This window comes from Myiozetetes cayanensis, unplaced genomic scaffold, assembly GCF_022539395.1.
Source record: "Myiozetetes cayanensis isolate MyiCay16 unplaced genomic scaffold, myiCay2020 scf23, whole genome shotgun sequence".
NCBI lineage: Eukaryota > Metazoa > Chordata > Aves > Passeriformes > Tyrannidae > Myiozetetes > Myiozetetes cayanensis.
In genome coordinates, this window is record NW_026087445.1 from 1,352,909 (window position 1) to 1,368,162 (window position 15,254).

Below are 15,254 nucleotides of genomic sequence, written 5' to 3' on the forward strand. Positions count from 1 at the left end.
CTTGCAGCAGGCAGGCTGGCACCTGCATTTCCCAAAAGGCAAGTCAGCAAAATCCATCTGCTCCTCAGTCTCCCTCTGCTGCCGTGGTCCCTGCTGCTGGAGCCCCACCTGGGGATGTAAACCAGTGCTCTCAGAGGATGTTCCTCCCAAATCCCAGTGACCTTGTCACCCTGGTGAGCGTGGCCCCAGCCCTGTGTGTGCTCTGGGGCTCTCTGGGGCAGTGGCTCTGCAGCGGAGCCCACGTGGGCAGGGACAGCAGCTGGTGCTGGTGGTGGAATGGCTTTGCAGCAGTTTTGTAGCCCCTGTGGTAGGTTGTGGGGGGTCTCCCAGGATGCCACAGCTTGCTGGCCCCCCTGCCCAGCTCAGTGCCATCATCTGCTGTGGTGCTGCTTGTCCTTCCACCCTGGAGTGGAACTGCCACCTGCCTGTGAGGTTCCCCCAAAGTGCCACAGCCTGGTAGTTGAGTTCTGTACTTTCCCTCTCTTTCTGTGTTTTCAGGAGGAAGGGAAGGGAATGTCACACAGCTGTCTGACAGCTGTCTTGGTGACCTTCCCTCCTGTGGGACCCCGACCTGAGGGAAGCAATAGGGGTGATCTGTTGTGCTGAGCAGGCAGCGAGCCCTGGTGTCACTGCTGGACTCTCCCTCTTCCAGGAAAGGCTTTGGAGGCAGAAATCCAAACATCTGAGAAGTGCCCAGGGTTACAATAATTCTGTCTGCTGGACTTGCTTAATAAATGCCTGGTTGTGTCTGTGCTTTTTACCTTTCCCCCACGGATGGATGGCCCAGGCTGGTGGAGGATGAGGGTGAGGATGGAGATGCTCCTGCTGGGATTCTCCCTGGGAGCAGCACGAAGGTGCAGGCTGGCTCTGCGGTGCCTGGCCTGCCCCTGGGACTACACGGGCCCTGCTTCCTGAGCAGGAGAGCTGCTTTATGTTGTGGTTTTACTAAATGAATTCAAAGCTTGGCCTTCCTCCAGGCAAAGCCTGGGCCAAGTGCCAGCGGAGCAGCCCCCAGGGAGAGCACTGGAGCAAGGAGGGGCCAACAGCAGGGAAGAGCGGAGGAATCCAAGAAGGCAGATTTGCCTAGAAAACAGCTCTGTTTCCATCTGCTGGGTCAGGAGTTGCTATAGGAACTGGGATGATAGAGGCAGGGCCATCTCCTGGGCCTGTCTGTGTGTGCGGAGGGAGGGAGGAGGGAGGAGTTACTCAAGTTTGAACATATCATGTGTGCTGGTGGAAAGTTGCAAGGAATGTCGAAACTACAGCCTGGCTCAACCTGTGGAGCTCAAAGGAGACATGGCAGCTGCTCCCTGTGCTCAGCAGGCCCCAGGAGAGGCAGGTAGGGTCCTTCCAGCTTAACCTGGCTCTCAGCCTGTGATCAGCTCTCCTCCCTCAGTTTCTGTCCTGGGATAAAGCACAAACCCTGGGGAGACTTGTTGGGAGTGGAGGTGGCGGTGCTGGGAGGAGAAGGCTTTTGTCCCTGGGCTGGCAGGGAGATGGTGGCTCTTTGCTCCCTGTTTTCCCTCCTGCAGCTGTGGGAGGGCTCTCAAGTCGTGGGTTTTCCCTAAAGGATGTGTTCCTGGGGACCCCTGGGACCTGCAGGGTCTTCTGTGGGCAGCAATGTGAAGGTGGCTGGTGGGGCTCTGGCCAGAAGTGGTTTCTGGGGCTGTCCTGGAAAAGTGCACAGTGTTTGATCTCTCTGAGATCGTTTCAGGTGTTTGATCTCTGAGGTGCCTGAGATGTTTAAGGGCTAAGGCTGAGACAGATATACAAAAACTGGGGCTGGCAGTGAGTTGTCTGTGGACAGTGGGGGAGTTGGGGGAGATGTGCTCCTGCCCCCCGAGCCCCAGCAGCTCTTGCCCCACATGAGTTTTGTGGCTGCACGTTGCCTGTGCTCTCTCCCCTCTTCTCCCAAGGAGAGGCAGATCCTGTCCCCTCCTGAAGCACCTACTGCAATTTTGGGCACTATTAAACTTTCTCAAACTCCCATTTAGCCTAAAACATGGGAGTGTGACTGCAGGAAGCTGCACCTGAGAATCCTTGTTGTTAGGGTTAAGCATGGGGCTCTCCAGTAGCAGTCCCTCCAGATAAAATCTGATTTAATTCCTCAGTAAACCAAATTTTTCAGGTGCTGAGAACTTTCCAAAATAGCTGTGTTTCCACCAGAGCATTCCAGGGTCGGTCACTGCTCCACAGGTATTTATTTAATAGGTTTGGCTGAAATTTCATCTGCCCTTCTTGTGTCACAGAGGATAATCTTTGCTTAAAAAAAAAATAATAATAAAAAGGTGGGTAGTGTTGTTTCTCTTCTTGAGAAGCTACACAATAAGCTGCTGAAAACTGAAATGTGATCCCTATCCAGAGAGGCAGAGCTTGCCAAACTGGCTGGGATCACAGCCCACCTACTCAGGCACCATCTTATCGTGGGCACAGGAAAGCCCCAGAGCCTGAGTGCAGACAAATGTGGAATAACCTGCCCGTGCAGGAGATAACTTTCTGGTCACATTAATTCCTGGTTTGCTTATGTCTGGCTAGAGGAAAATTTATATCCAGTGTGCTCTCTTTTCACGTTAATGGAATCGCAGATGTTCTTATTATGTAGATCCACTTCCAATATTTTATTGAATTACTCCCACATTGCTCTGTGGCAATACGTCCCAGAGGCTTAATGTGCATGGTATGCTGTGGAATTTCATTTCCTTAGTTTTAATTTGTTGTTTTTTGATTTCAGTTCATTTTCAATATGGGAAAGAGGTAAATGGGGTCCTTTTTTTTTTTTTTTTGGTCCTAGGCCTCATTGTTTTACATGTTTCTTTCTCCCCCCCCACCGTCTCTTCTATTTGCCTCAAACAATCCTGGGATTTTCCTACAGCTACCTGTCTTCTGTGTAATTGCTAAATCTTATTATTTCTCTGTGGGCTTCTGTTTTCTGCTTTATCTTGAGAAAATGTGATCAGAACTGGCCCTTCTGCCTTTCCCGAGCTGCGAAAATGCTGCTCGAGCTTTTTCTGTGTCCTTGGCTTTTCCTTTGTTTATAAGCAGAACATTTTGGTTTGATTGCTTGAAAGACGTTGTGGTAAGCAAAGATCTTCTCTGAGCTGTCTTACAGCCATGCAAGGTATTTTGCTGGAGCATTTAAAGGCAGTTTCATCTCTGTACATGAGAAGTTTTAAATTTGACTTGTAGAGTTGTTCTAGTGAATAGTAAACCCAGTGGAACATGGTGAGACCTGCCTGGAAATCCTCCCTGCAGTCTCCAGGCTCGAGGCAGCTGTTTCAGGTGATCTGTAAGTGTTGCCACTCACTGCTCCATCTTTGCCAGGCACTTTGTAAATTAAACTTTGAGACCGCTTTGGATCATAAACAGAGTTTGCTGGGGCTGAATGAACCAGCTGTTTGTACCCAGGCCTGGCTGCCCCAGCTTGCTGCAGGATGGAGGTTCTGCTGAGCCCCTGGAGAAATGGTACCCACCGAGGTCACAGCCTGCCCTGTCCCCTGGGAGGCCGTGGGAGGGCAGGATCACACCCCACTCGCTGCATTTTGGTATTTGGAGTTAATTCTGGTCTGTGGAGAGCAGTGAAGTGATGGCATTGGAAAAAGATGCTTCAAGTTTGGGATCTTCCTGGCTCTTCACCTCTATAAACATTTGGTGAGACTACAACAGAGCCCATAGTGCTCCTCAAGGTGAGGGCAAGGGGCTGGGTGCCAGCAACGGGTGCTCTGAGTCTTATTTTTACAAATATGAGGAGACACTGCAAATCTCATAAAATGTAACTTTTGGTAGTATCAGCATTTCTGAAGTGGTTTGATGGAGACTAGATAGCCAGTTAAATTATTAATGCCCCAAAATCATGTTCCTGGTTTGGTTTTCACTGAACTCTCTTAGGTTTTGGCTTCCACCCTTGCAAACACCCGTGCTACTGGTTCTCTAATGGTTTTGCAAAGAATCCATCACCAGTAATGGTGTTTTAGCTTTCAGATAGATTTCACTATGAGCAATCTGCAAAATAAAGGTTGTAGATAACTAGCTGTTATTGTAAAAGTCGGTGTTTTGAAAGGCAGGCAGTTGATAAGGAAAGCTAAAAGAGAACTGGAAAAGCACAGCAAATACCTCGTGGGGCGGTGAGAAATAATATCTGTATAACAACACAAATTTCATCAATGGTGTTTATATTGTTGGGAAAGGTTGAAAAACCCAACTGATTGCTGATAATACAGAGAAGTAAAACATTTCCCATGTTTGGGAAGAAGCTGGATGATGTCCTCGCTTTTATGAGGATCTCAGCAAACCTCCCGTTGCACTGGTAACCAAGGGAGGGTGTGAAACCCAAGATAACATTTCAAAGCCTTTGAAACCCGAGCAACTCTGGAACCTGTTTGTTTAAAACAAATTGGCAAAGCAGCTTTCTGAATCCTGGCTGCCAATTTGTAATAAATCTGGGAAGACCAAAGGAGTTCCAGAAGTTTGGGCAAACAGAAATGTCGTAGCAGTGTTTTCAAATAAGAAGGAGGGCAGTGGAGACCAGCCCCTGTCCACAGAGAGATCTGGGGGAGCTGGTGCATTTGGAAATCAATGCCACAGTAAAGAAGGAGCATTCCCAGTGATCTGTGTGCTCTGATGGAAAGCCGATCACGTCTGAAAAATCTTCAGATTGTGGTTTTTAATGAGATTCCTGTACCAGTTGCCAAAAGGAGCTGCACTGACATGGTGTATCTGTGTCCTGACTAAGGTCCCTGCTGTTGACCAAGTGCTGCTGATCCCAGGAGGCAGAAGAGGCTCTGCTTTGGCATCAGGAGTGTGCTGGATCCCCTGGCAGGGCAGTGCAGGCAGGTCCCCCTCACCCTGGCACTGATCTCTGGCATATCCTCTGTGCTGTCCTAGGATGCCTCACCACTGCTGGTGGGCTCTGAGCTGAGAAACACCTTCCTGAGCAGTTGGGATGGGCTCTGATCTCTGCACATCCCCAGTCCCTGCCCTGTGCCAGGGTGGCAGTGCCTCAGTCTCCATGTCGCTGACCAGCACGGTGAATAAGCTGATTTAGAAAGTGCCACCTGATACCTCTCAAAAATAGTTACCAATGGGAACGTGATCCCTGCACTCCCCAAGCAGAGGGCTGTGGGGTAGTGCCAGTGTCAGTATGGGACAAACTCAGTTATTCCCTGGTTTGCTCTTGAAGAAGCCAATGAGAGTCATGGCAAAATCCAAGCAGAGCTGTCCCACTGGAGTCCCACTGGTTCTGGATGGAGCCTCTGTCCCACCAGTGCTGACTTGGGAGAAAGTATTAAGTGATGTAATACTGAAATTTGACTTCCCTGAGCAGGCTGGGTGAGCCAGGGCAGTTTAGTCAGGACAAGAGAGGGTGTTGGGATACCCCAGAGCAGGTGATCAAGAAGCCTCTCTACTGAGCAGTGGTTGAAATCACAGGAGTTCTGCCTCAGCATAAGCAGGGAGAGAGTTTTCCCTTCGCAGCCAGTGGAGCAGTGTCTAGAGAAGTGGGGGAACCTCCATCCTTGGAGGTTTTTAAGACCCAACTGGACAAAAACTCCTTTGCAGGCTGTTCTGAAATTGGTGCTTGGAGCGGGAGGTGGGATTAGATACTCTCCTGAGGATCTCCTCCAGCCCAAATAATTCTGCAGCTTGGTAACCTGATCTCCTTCCCAATGCAAGTCGGAGCACAGTGAAGTGAAAGGTTATAGTGGAGCCCCTTGAGGATGGGCAGGGAGGAAGGTGGTTTAGATTGAGTGCTCTTAATACCCCATCTGTCATCTCTGTGGTTAATGTGTCACAGAGGTGGTTGGTGTGTGAGACTCTTGCAGTGGAAGATTGTAGGTCTTGAGAGGACTGTTGCTGACTTGTAGTTGGTTATGTTTTAAGGAAAGTTTTTTAAAAAAAGAGGAAAAACAGCTGGACAGAGATGCCAGGGGTGAAAATGTCAGTGTGCTGGGTGCTCCCTGTGGCCTGTCAGGGTGGGAAGGAAGCTCCAGAAAGGGACAGTGAGGGACACTGCTGCTTGGGCAGGGAGAAGGCAGGTTCTTGGCACTGTCAGTGCACAGTCTTCTCTTCTCCTGACACTTCAGTCCTGCAGAAGCAGTGGGGCTGGAGCCTCTGCAGCTGAGGGGACCTGTGTTGTGGAGGGTGTGCTGGGGTGCACGAGGCTCCCCCTGCTCCTGGGTTTAGGGTTCCTGTGCTTGTGTCCTGTGCAGGGGACCCAGCAAGTCTGCCTGGGTCGTGGGAAGTGCCTCCCAGATTCCTCAGCTGGGATCAGCTCAGGGTTCCCATGCCCTGGGCCTGGTGGGGAAGGGTAGCTTTGTTTTTGGATTAGCTGAGCTAAGAACCACCATTGTGGTACAGTGAATTCGCATTTCCTTATCTTGGGCTTTGCCTTTCTAATGGTTTCTAATTTTGGCCTTGTTACTTTGATGGATTAAATTACATTTAATGCATGTTCATTTATCCCTGACTCTGGTTTTGTGACAGGAGTGCTCTGTGCAGTTTCACAGGCCAAGGACACCCCTCTCCCGTGGGAGTGGCCAGCAGGCAGTGGGAAAAGCTGGAGGATTTATTGGTGTCCTTTCTTGTGCAGAAACACCAGCCCCTCTCTGGGCTGCTGGGGAGGCACTCCCTCAGCTTTGAGTCCATGGGCTGAACCTCCTCCCAGTGTGTCATGGGTGACCAGAACGCTGTTTTTCTCCTAAAATCTAGCAAGAGTGAAGTGTCACTTTTTTCATAATAACCCTGTTAAGATGTTTGGCCGCAATGTGGAAAATGAGGTTCAAACTTCCTCAGCCTCAGGGCAGGTCTGTCCCTCGCCCTTCAAGAGGGTGACCACAAAGTACACCCAGACCTCGATGTTCCCATTCTTCTGCCACTGCCTCAGACCCGGGTCTGTGCTGTCCCTGTCCCCACCCCAAGTGCCACTCCTGAACGTTGTCCTTTTAGCCCCACATGTTCTTCTTTTGTGTCTCCTGTGGTGACAGGTCTCCTAATGCCACCTCAAAGATGACACTGGAGCCTCTTCCTGTCTCCCTTTTCCTGTTCCTGTGACTGACTTCTCACATGCACCTTGATTAACCCAACCCTTTCACCCCAAACCTGCCTGGTTTTATCTGTCCAGCCTTTTTGCTGCTCTGGACGTCACTTTGTGGTGTCACTGTTTCTGCCCTGTCCCCTTACCACGTTCCTGACATTGCAATGGGTTTTTCCCTCTCTGGTGCCCATATCCAAAACCTCCTGTTTCAGCCTTGCACTTCATGCCAGGATCTTGCAGCCCCTGGTGTGTTGGTTTTGGTGTGTGACTGTTGGCACTTGGTTTGTCCAGATGCCACCCACGTGTCACACGGAGACCTCTCCCCTTGTGTGGTTGATCAAGTGTGGGGAGGGAGACCACACTCTGAGTTCACCTGAGGGAAAACTTGTTGCCTTCTTTTTCCAGCCTTGTGTCAGTATTTGAGTTTTAAACTAAGCAGAATGCTTTAAAAAGCGATCAGAATTCTTTCTGCTGAGCGTTTTCATCAGCAAATTCTCTGGTCCAAACTGGAGCTGCGTGGGCTGTGTGTGCTCCAGAGGAAGACTTGCTGGGGTTGGGGGTCTCTCAGATGAACTCTGAGGCAAAGAGAAATGTTCTGCCATCACTTTGGAGCCAGCAAATAGGAAATCACACTTTCCAGCCTCCTGTTTCTTCAGGCATCAGATACCGCCCCAATTATCAGCTTTGCTGTTTCCTCGCTGAGTTCCTTTAGGAATGCCAGGAGGTGCCATTCAGTCCTCTTGGTCCTGAACCTCTTCTGAGGATGCTTTGATTTCAGGATAGATCCCCATGTTGTACATGGATCTCTGTGTGTGATGCACTCTGTGTCTTGACCATGGCTGTGGAGTTTCTTGGCATGTGTGGTGGGATTGATTCCTGCAGCAAACCCCGAGGTCCCGCTCCGAGGTAATGATCTGCAAAGGAACCAGTTAAAACAAATGCCTGCTTCACTTGGGATCTGGAGGGGCTTGCAAACGTGCCAGAGCTCCGTAATGGATCTCTGGAGGGAGAACAGTGCCTGGAGGAGCTCCAAGTCCCACCTTCTTCGTGCACATCACTAAGGAACAGCTCCCTCCTGTGCCCGCTGGGTCACAGCGAGCTGGTTCTCTGTGGAGATGTGGACTGGGCTTTTTAGGCATGGTATCTTCTGGGTTGATTGGGGAAAAGTGCCCTCTTTTGCATGTCTTGGGGAGTTTTTCGACTAGGAGATTTATTATTTTTTTTTCCACTCTCCCAATGATTGTAACAGGATTTCATTCTCCTGCAGCCAGCTGTTAGCAATTAGCAACTTGATCCAGTCAGGCCTGAGAACAGAGTTTAACACTTTCTTGCCTCTGAGAGGATGTTGCTAATCCTGTTTTTGCTGGGTTTGGGCTTGTGCTGGAGTTTTGGCACTTGGTGTGTATGTGTGGGCAGGTCAGGAAGAGAGGCAGGAGTACAGCAAGGGACTCTCATGCAACTGAGAGAGCTGCAAGGAGAAGTATCAAGTCATCTACCCAGAAAAAAAATCATGAGGAATAGAATTTCTAAGCAGTTTGTACAGAGGGTTGTATTTAGTAGTGTATTCTAATGTCCTAGCACTGGGAATTGTGCAGCTTGGAAGTCCAGTCTGCTCCTGGCTGAGATTTAGACTCAGCAGAAAGAAACATCAGTAGTTGTTCAAACAGGGATTTCTGACAGTACCAGCTCCTGAGTGGAGCTGAACCTCCTCTAAATGTTTCACCCTCCAAAGGGGTGAAGAACACTCTTGCTGACCTTGCTTAAGCAACCACAGCATCTGAAGATGAGCAGTGGCACTGTTTGCTCCCTCTGTGCAACATCTCTCCCGGGACTCCCAGACAGGCACTTTGGTGGTCCAGGACTGGGAACCAAATGTGGTGGAAAGAACAAACCCAGCACAGCCTGAACCAGCTGCTGAGGTCCCTGGGTAGGGCTGAACTGCTGGAAATAATTCATCACTGCCACATGCAGAGGTGAGAATTCATGTCACCCAGCTGTGGCCACCTGGGAACGATGAGGCTGGTCCAGGCCAGCCTTCTCCTCTGCCATCAGTAGAGACACACACAGAGCATTCATCCTGCCCACCTTGGACACTCTTTAGGCAAAGCCCAAATCCAAAGCCAGCTCTGGAGCTTTCCTTTCCTCCTCTGGAGGCCACATCTTCCAGTTTTGGTTTGGAGTTGCCCCAAGCCATGTTTTTTTTGTGGAGCTGCAGAGGTCCCTGTACCCATGTCCTGAGAAGCCCCTGGCTCTCGGGGTGGGAGACAGCTCTCTGTGCCCCACAGCCCTGCCTTCCCTCCAGCACTGCTTCCTGGCTCAGTGGCAGGAGCTGGCTTGGTGCTTGGGCATTTCTGTGTGACTTCCCTTGTGCATCCTCCACCTCATTCTTCCTTTCCTCCTGATGTTTTCATTCTGATTCACACATCCAGGCAGTTAAGTGGTGTGACTGGCTCTGTGGCAGCACAATAGGTGTCATCTAGAACATGGTGTGAGCTTTGCATAAAGCCAGTGGGAACTTAAATTATCCTGCTTGGCCTGTACCTGGTCAAGTGAGATAATGGTCCTGTTTGTGGTGTGTTTATTCTGTTGCTGGGACACTGGTGGCTGTTGTCATGGCCTGCTCACAGGTGATTTTGGGAGGATGGGAGACACTTAGCACAAGTTCTCCTGTGTCAGAGGAAAGTCCTTATGCTAAGTCTGGGCTCAGTGCCCCTCACTGGGGGCTGTAGCCCATCCCAGCTGGGCTGGGAGGCAGAGGATGGGTGTTCTCCTGCTCTTGATCCTTTTCTGCTGGGCTTTGGATCAAACGGGAAACTGAGGTTTTTGAACACTTGGCAGTGTCTGGGGCTGCTCTCACTCCTTGGTTTCAGCAGTGGGCTCTGACCCTCAGCTAGCCATGTGTGATTCCTAGTCCAGTGCCTTCTGGCTCTCTCTTCCCTTATTCCTGGACAAGTTAAAGAGAAATCCCAGGGTGTTTTGGTGGGAGTTGTCCTAAGTCTTTATGGATGCCTGATTTCACCCTGTTTGCCAGGCTCTGGAGGGGTGGGGAGGGTTTGCAGTCCATGTGTGCTGTCCTCTGCCCTCTGAGGACTCCAGTAGAGCTGGCAGCTTTTAAACCTCCAGCTCAGTTGTCACCTGGGAGATGTTTCCAAGCTGCTGTTCTCCTGCCAGGACCTCCTCAGCTCTGTTCAGTGGCTGGTCCAGCTTGGGCACCCACGGCAAGGATCTGTCCCAGGCTGCACCCACGTGGTGGAGCTGATCTGGGCAGACACCTGGGTCATGGTCAGGGCACCCCATGCACCACCAAACAGGTCTCTGCTGTGTTCCCATCACCTCCTCCAGAAGGTGGTTCAGGTTAAAGCCTTAATGTTCATGACAAGCACCTTTCTGAGGTCCTGTGGCAGGACTGTCTCCCCTAGTGCTGAACTCTCTGCAGTTCCCTCTGCAGGTCCTGCTGTGGGAGCTTCCAGGATACCTTAGCAAATCACCTGCATAAATTAACACCCACCTGTCTTCAACCTCTGCCACAAAACTGTCTCTTTACGAAGTCTCCCTCCACTTGACTACAAGAAGTCTCTGCTCCCTGGGAGTTGCCATCTGTCCTGGGATGATGGCAATTGGTGTGTTTTCATCAACCATCACCCCCTCTCATTTCAGTGGGGAAGGGTGACCTTGGATCCACACACAGCTGGGGAGTGCTTGGTCAAAACCTCTTTTTGTGGTCGCCAGACCCTCCTGCTGAGGTTTGGGGCTTTCTCCTCCAGTGCTTCGCTTTTTCACGCTCGCCACCCAAAATGCCCTGAAATCACAGCCTCTTGTTGCCAGCCCCCTGCCAGCCCTGGCCAGGGTGTTTGGGTGGGGATGGCTGGAACAGGAGGGGTGCTGGCAATCTGAAGGTGTGTTTTGGTTTGCTGGCCCCGTTCCCTGGCTGGGCACAGCAGCCACCCAGCGTTAGCTCCCCCTCCCGCGGGCCCATTTGGCTCCTTTCCCAAAAGGCCCGTGGTTGTTTTTCAGGCTTGGAGCCATCTTTGCTGCTGGAATCCAGCAGGGACAATGGCCAGTAGCATAATCCTTAGGAGAGAGAACAAAAACAGGGCAAGCTTCAGTGATTCTAACCCTGATTTAGCTCCTGGGCATCCAGCAATCTGTGGTTTTACCTTTGGATGTAAGTGGTGCATCTGTCTGTTGTGAACATATCCAGTTCCCTTGGTATCCACGGCAACTCGGGGCTGTGACTTGCACAGTTTAATTATGTTGGGTGGAAAAATAGAGCCTTTTGTTAGAAAGCTCTGAGCTAATGGCATCTGATGCTCCTGCACTCATGCATGCACTGGCAAAGTGATGGGCCCTTTTATATCCTTTCTTCCTTTCCTGACAAATCCAGTGTTGCCTTTTTACTACCATTCTGAGGATTCCTGAGAAACACCCTCTGGTCCTGGCAGCTTTACATTTATCGATTTGTTCTGTTTTCTTCTGGCATTTCATTATGAGACAGAGCCTCCAACCTGCCTCCTGTAAAATTATCCTCCAGGATGGGAACCTCCCGAGGCTCTTTGTAGTGAATGTGGACACAAAGAATTCGCACAACTGCTGCTGTGACCTCGTGCTCCTTTAGGTGTTATCGTGGCTCTCCACTGAAATTGCCAGTGTTTAAGCTCTTTGCTGTTTTCCATGTTTCCAAACAGGAAATGGAGTGTGCTCTCACATGTGAGTGCACGTGCATTTTTGGCAGCACTGTGGACGTGGAGGGAGAGAGATTTTTCACCCTGTTTTGTACACGTAGCTTCAGGTTGTGTGGCAAGTTCCAGAGTGCCCACTTGGCTGGCTTGGAGTAGGCACCTGGTGCAGATAGAGGTGGATAAACCCTGCTTGGGCAACCAAGCTCATCGTAACTGCAGCTTCAGTACTTGTTAATATAATGAGGATAGTGAAGAATTGATGAAGGAGAGATTACTTTGCACTGGACTTGTTTAAGGGCAGTTAGGAGAGTGCATCCACCCAGGAGTCCTGGCAGCTGAGTGCCTAAAGGCTGAGCAGCACAGACAGCTCTGGAGGGGGTGTAGATGGTTCGTTCTTCCCGGAGCCTGGGATGCAGTGACGAGTCAGAGCAGGGCTCAGGGCAGAGCCACTCTTGAAGGCATGGAAGGTTGCCCAGCCCATCACGAGGCGATGACAACGCAGCAAGTGTGCAGCACAGAGGAGCCCTGTCTCTGGAGGACTCTCACCCGCTCTCTTTGCTTTGTCTTTCAGAAATGTAGGTGGCAGCTGCTGCCCTTGAAGGACTCGCACCCGTCCGACCCTACGCGGCGCCTGCGACTGCTACCATGATCTTCTGCATGCTGCTGCTGGCCTCACTGCCTGAGCCCTCTGGCACAGAAGTCAACCCTGGTAGGGAGAGGGTGCTGCTGTCCCACCTTTCGTGTGCTCCTTCTCAGGCTTTATTTGCTTCTTGTGGTGGTTGCATATGAGTGTGAAGGTTTGGTGTAAATACAATCACTGACATAGTTCCCAAATGTCCTGCTCTGGACTGAGATGGCCAGTATTCCTTGGCAGCTGGGCTGGAGTGGGACACCTCTCCTGCCCATCCCAGGAGGGCTCAGGCACATGCACATACTCCATTGTCTTCCCACCTGGAGGGTCTGTGCTCTCAGCAGGCTCTGAATGTCCCCTCCCTGCTTTGACCGTGTGTCCTGCAGAACAAACCAGCCTCTGGACTGGCTCAGAGATTCTGTGCTCACTGGGGAAAGCAAATTACCACTTAGCAAAGCATCAGCCACAGCTCTGCAGCCAGCAAGGGGCATTCTGGAGAGAGAAGTGTGGAAGGAAAGGTAGAAAACCCCACCTGGCACGAGGCTGGGGTGGAGACAGGGATATGAGCCTGTGAGTCCCTGTGGAGGGCAGGACCTCTTATCCTCCAGCATTTGGCAAGATACAATCATGATGGAGATGAGGAAGATAATAGTCTGTGATATATTGCAAAAATTCCCGTAATGAGGTGTTTTGAGCTGGAGGCAGACTGAGAAAGAAATGAGTCTGATCCTTTCCCAGCTTGGCTGAAGGTGTGGTGAGGCTTCAGTGCTGCCCCGAGGGCTGGGCTGGCTCTGCTGGGGCTGGCCCTGTTTGTTTGGAACCCTTTGTGGCTGGCTCTGACCCTGCTCTGGCCTGTGGATGTTTGCAGAGGTTTGAGGTTGTGCTGCAAGCAGCCAGAAGTGAAGTGAGTGAGGCCTGTGCTGGAGCTGAGCAGCACTGCAGTGCTCCCCTTGCACAGCCATTCCCTGCCCTGGACACCCCAGCACACATCCAGGCTGGAGCTGGGGCTGCCCCCCGGCTCTGCTGGTTAAACCACCGCGGAAGAGGAGGGGAGGTGGCACCTGGAGGGTCAGTCCCACACAGATTCCTTGTGGTGGTGATTAGTACAGAGTTCCTGCACCCAAAGGTGCAGGAAAGCTTCCCCCCTCCAGCTCCAGGGAGGTGTGGTGGGCTCTGAGCACAAGGCTGTGGGCCAGCCCTCCTGCAGGAGTCTTTTCCTTCAAGAAACAACCACTCACACGTCTCAGTTCTACCTGGGAATGCTCAGGCTCCCTCAGCTCCCTCAGTGCCCTGTTCTTCCCAGCCACGCTCCAGCACAGTGGCCCAGCTGATGCTCCCTGGCTGTGATGGCCACAGGCTCCATGGATTATCCTGACCTCCTGATCCAATCCAGGAGCACCTCCTGCAGTGGCTTCCAACCAAGGGAGCTGCTTTGTGGGTGATTTCAGACCTATGTAGGAAGGTCCTGTGGAGTCTCTTGCCTTGCATCAGTTGTCTGACCTCCCTGACAGGTGAGCTGTGCCATTCTCTGAGCCCCAGTGCCTCCTGTCTGCATGGCAGCTGAGTGTGTCCTGAGTGCAGGGGATATCTGAGCAGGGGTCCTAAACACAACCCAGGGATGGTTTTGCTCCTGATAATGTGCATTTTGGTGAGAGCCTCATGCTGCTTGTTTTGGTGAGAGCCATGGCCACCCAGAAGAGTGCATCTCTCGATGCCAGGGGCACTCTGGCTTCTGTCTGCCCGCCCTGGGGTTGTGACCAAATGAGTTTTGTTAAGGATTACAGTGAGTCCCCAGAGACTTTCCCAGCTACCTCTCCACCTGGCACTGCTGTGTGGTGTGTGTTTGACCTTGAAATAAGGTGTGGCCATACAGGACTCCCACTGCAGGAGCACAAACCCCGCTTTCAGATGATGACCCCACCCTTCTGGGCAATCCCCATGTATTTACCCATAGTTCAGTGACGTGGCAGCTCTCCAGCAATGGATCAGGTTGTGCTGCTCTGTGATGGGACAGGTGGGAGTGAGGACAGTGAAGGGTGGTTTAGTTTAGTAAATAACATTATTGCATACAATGTCAGAGCAGTAGGAGAGCTCCTGGTTGGCTCTCAGCAGTCACAGTCACGCTTGATCCCAGGCAGACACCACTTACCTGCCAGGGAACTCTACAGAGACACCTCAGGAGTGACTCCTGTGGGGAGAGCAGAGGCCCATCCAGCTCTGTGCCCTGATTCCAGCAGGGTCCCTCCCTCTGGTTCTGGAAGAGTGCAGGGATGGGCAGGCACACAGCTGTGCTTTACCTCAGGATGGCTCTCACATCACTGCAGCTTTCAGAGCCAGTGCTGGGGTGTTTGCTTGTGGTAGCTGTGGGTTTGTCCAGCTGACTGGTCTTTGAACCCCTGGGGACCTGTGGCACTGGAGTGTTTAATAGATCAAGGGTGTATATGCTGGGTTTGAACTCTCCTACCTGACCTTTTGATTGCTCCTGGCTCTGGTATTTTGGGAGACAGCGAGGGTATATATTGTTCAGGATATAAATGATCTTTGTCATACTTCAGTAATTCCTTGTGTAAAGATGAGGCTGCTGATCTTTCCTTTTTCATCATCTGTGTTGCCTTCTCTGCCTATTGATGAGAGGAGGAAGGAGCCAAGAGCTCTATTCCTTATCTGCCTGGCATCTGACCACAAATACAGACAGTGGTGTAATGCTGTTTTCTGCTTTGTTTTATAGGTATTCCCATAATTTGCTTTTTTTTTTAATATTAAATAATCTGGTATCATCAGCCAACATTGTCACCTCACCACCCATCTCCTTTACAAGATTATTTAGGAATGTAGAGCACATCACACACTCACTGATAAGGTGTCTGACAGCTTCAGGCAAACCTTATTGGAGCACCCTCTGTTTGCAAACATTTCT

General features: G+C 51.1%; 1 protein-coding gene across 1 annotated transcript in view; it reads left to right on the forward strand.

Annotated features, from left to right (window-relative positions):
- The first annotated feature begins 1,190 nt into the window (after positions 1 to 1,190).
- LOC126642301 (discoidin domain-containing receptor 2-like) overlaps positions 1,191 to 15,254 on the forward strand; it is a 44,186-nt gene continuing 30,122 nt past the window's right edge. Inside the window, 2 exon segments of the mRNA XM_050319775.1 lie at positions 1,191 to 1,339; positions 12,278 to 12,415. Coding sequence (XP_050175732.1) covers positions 12,352 to 12,415 — 64 coding nt within the window. The 5' untranslated portion in view covers positions 1,191 to 1,339; positions 12,278 to 12,351.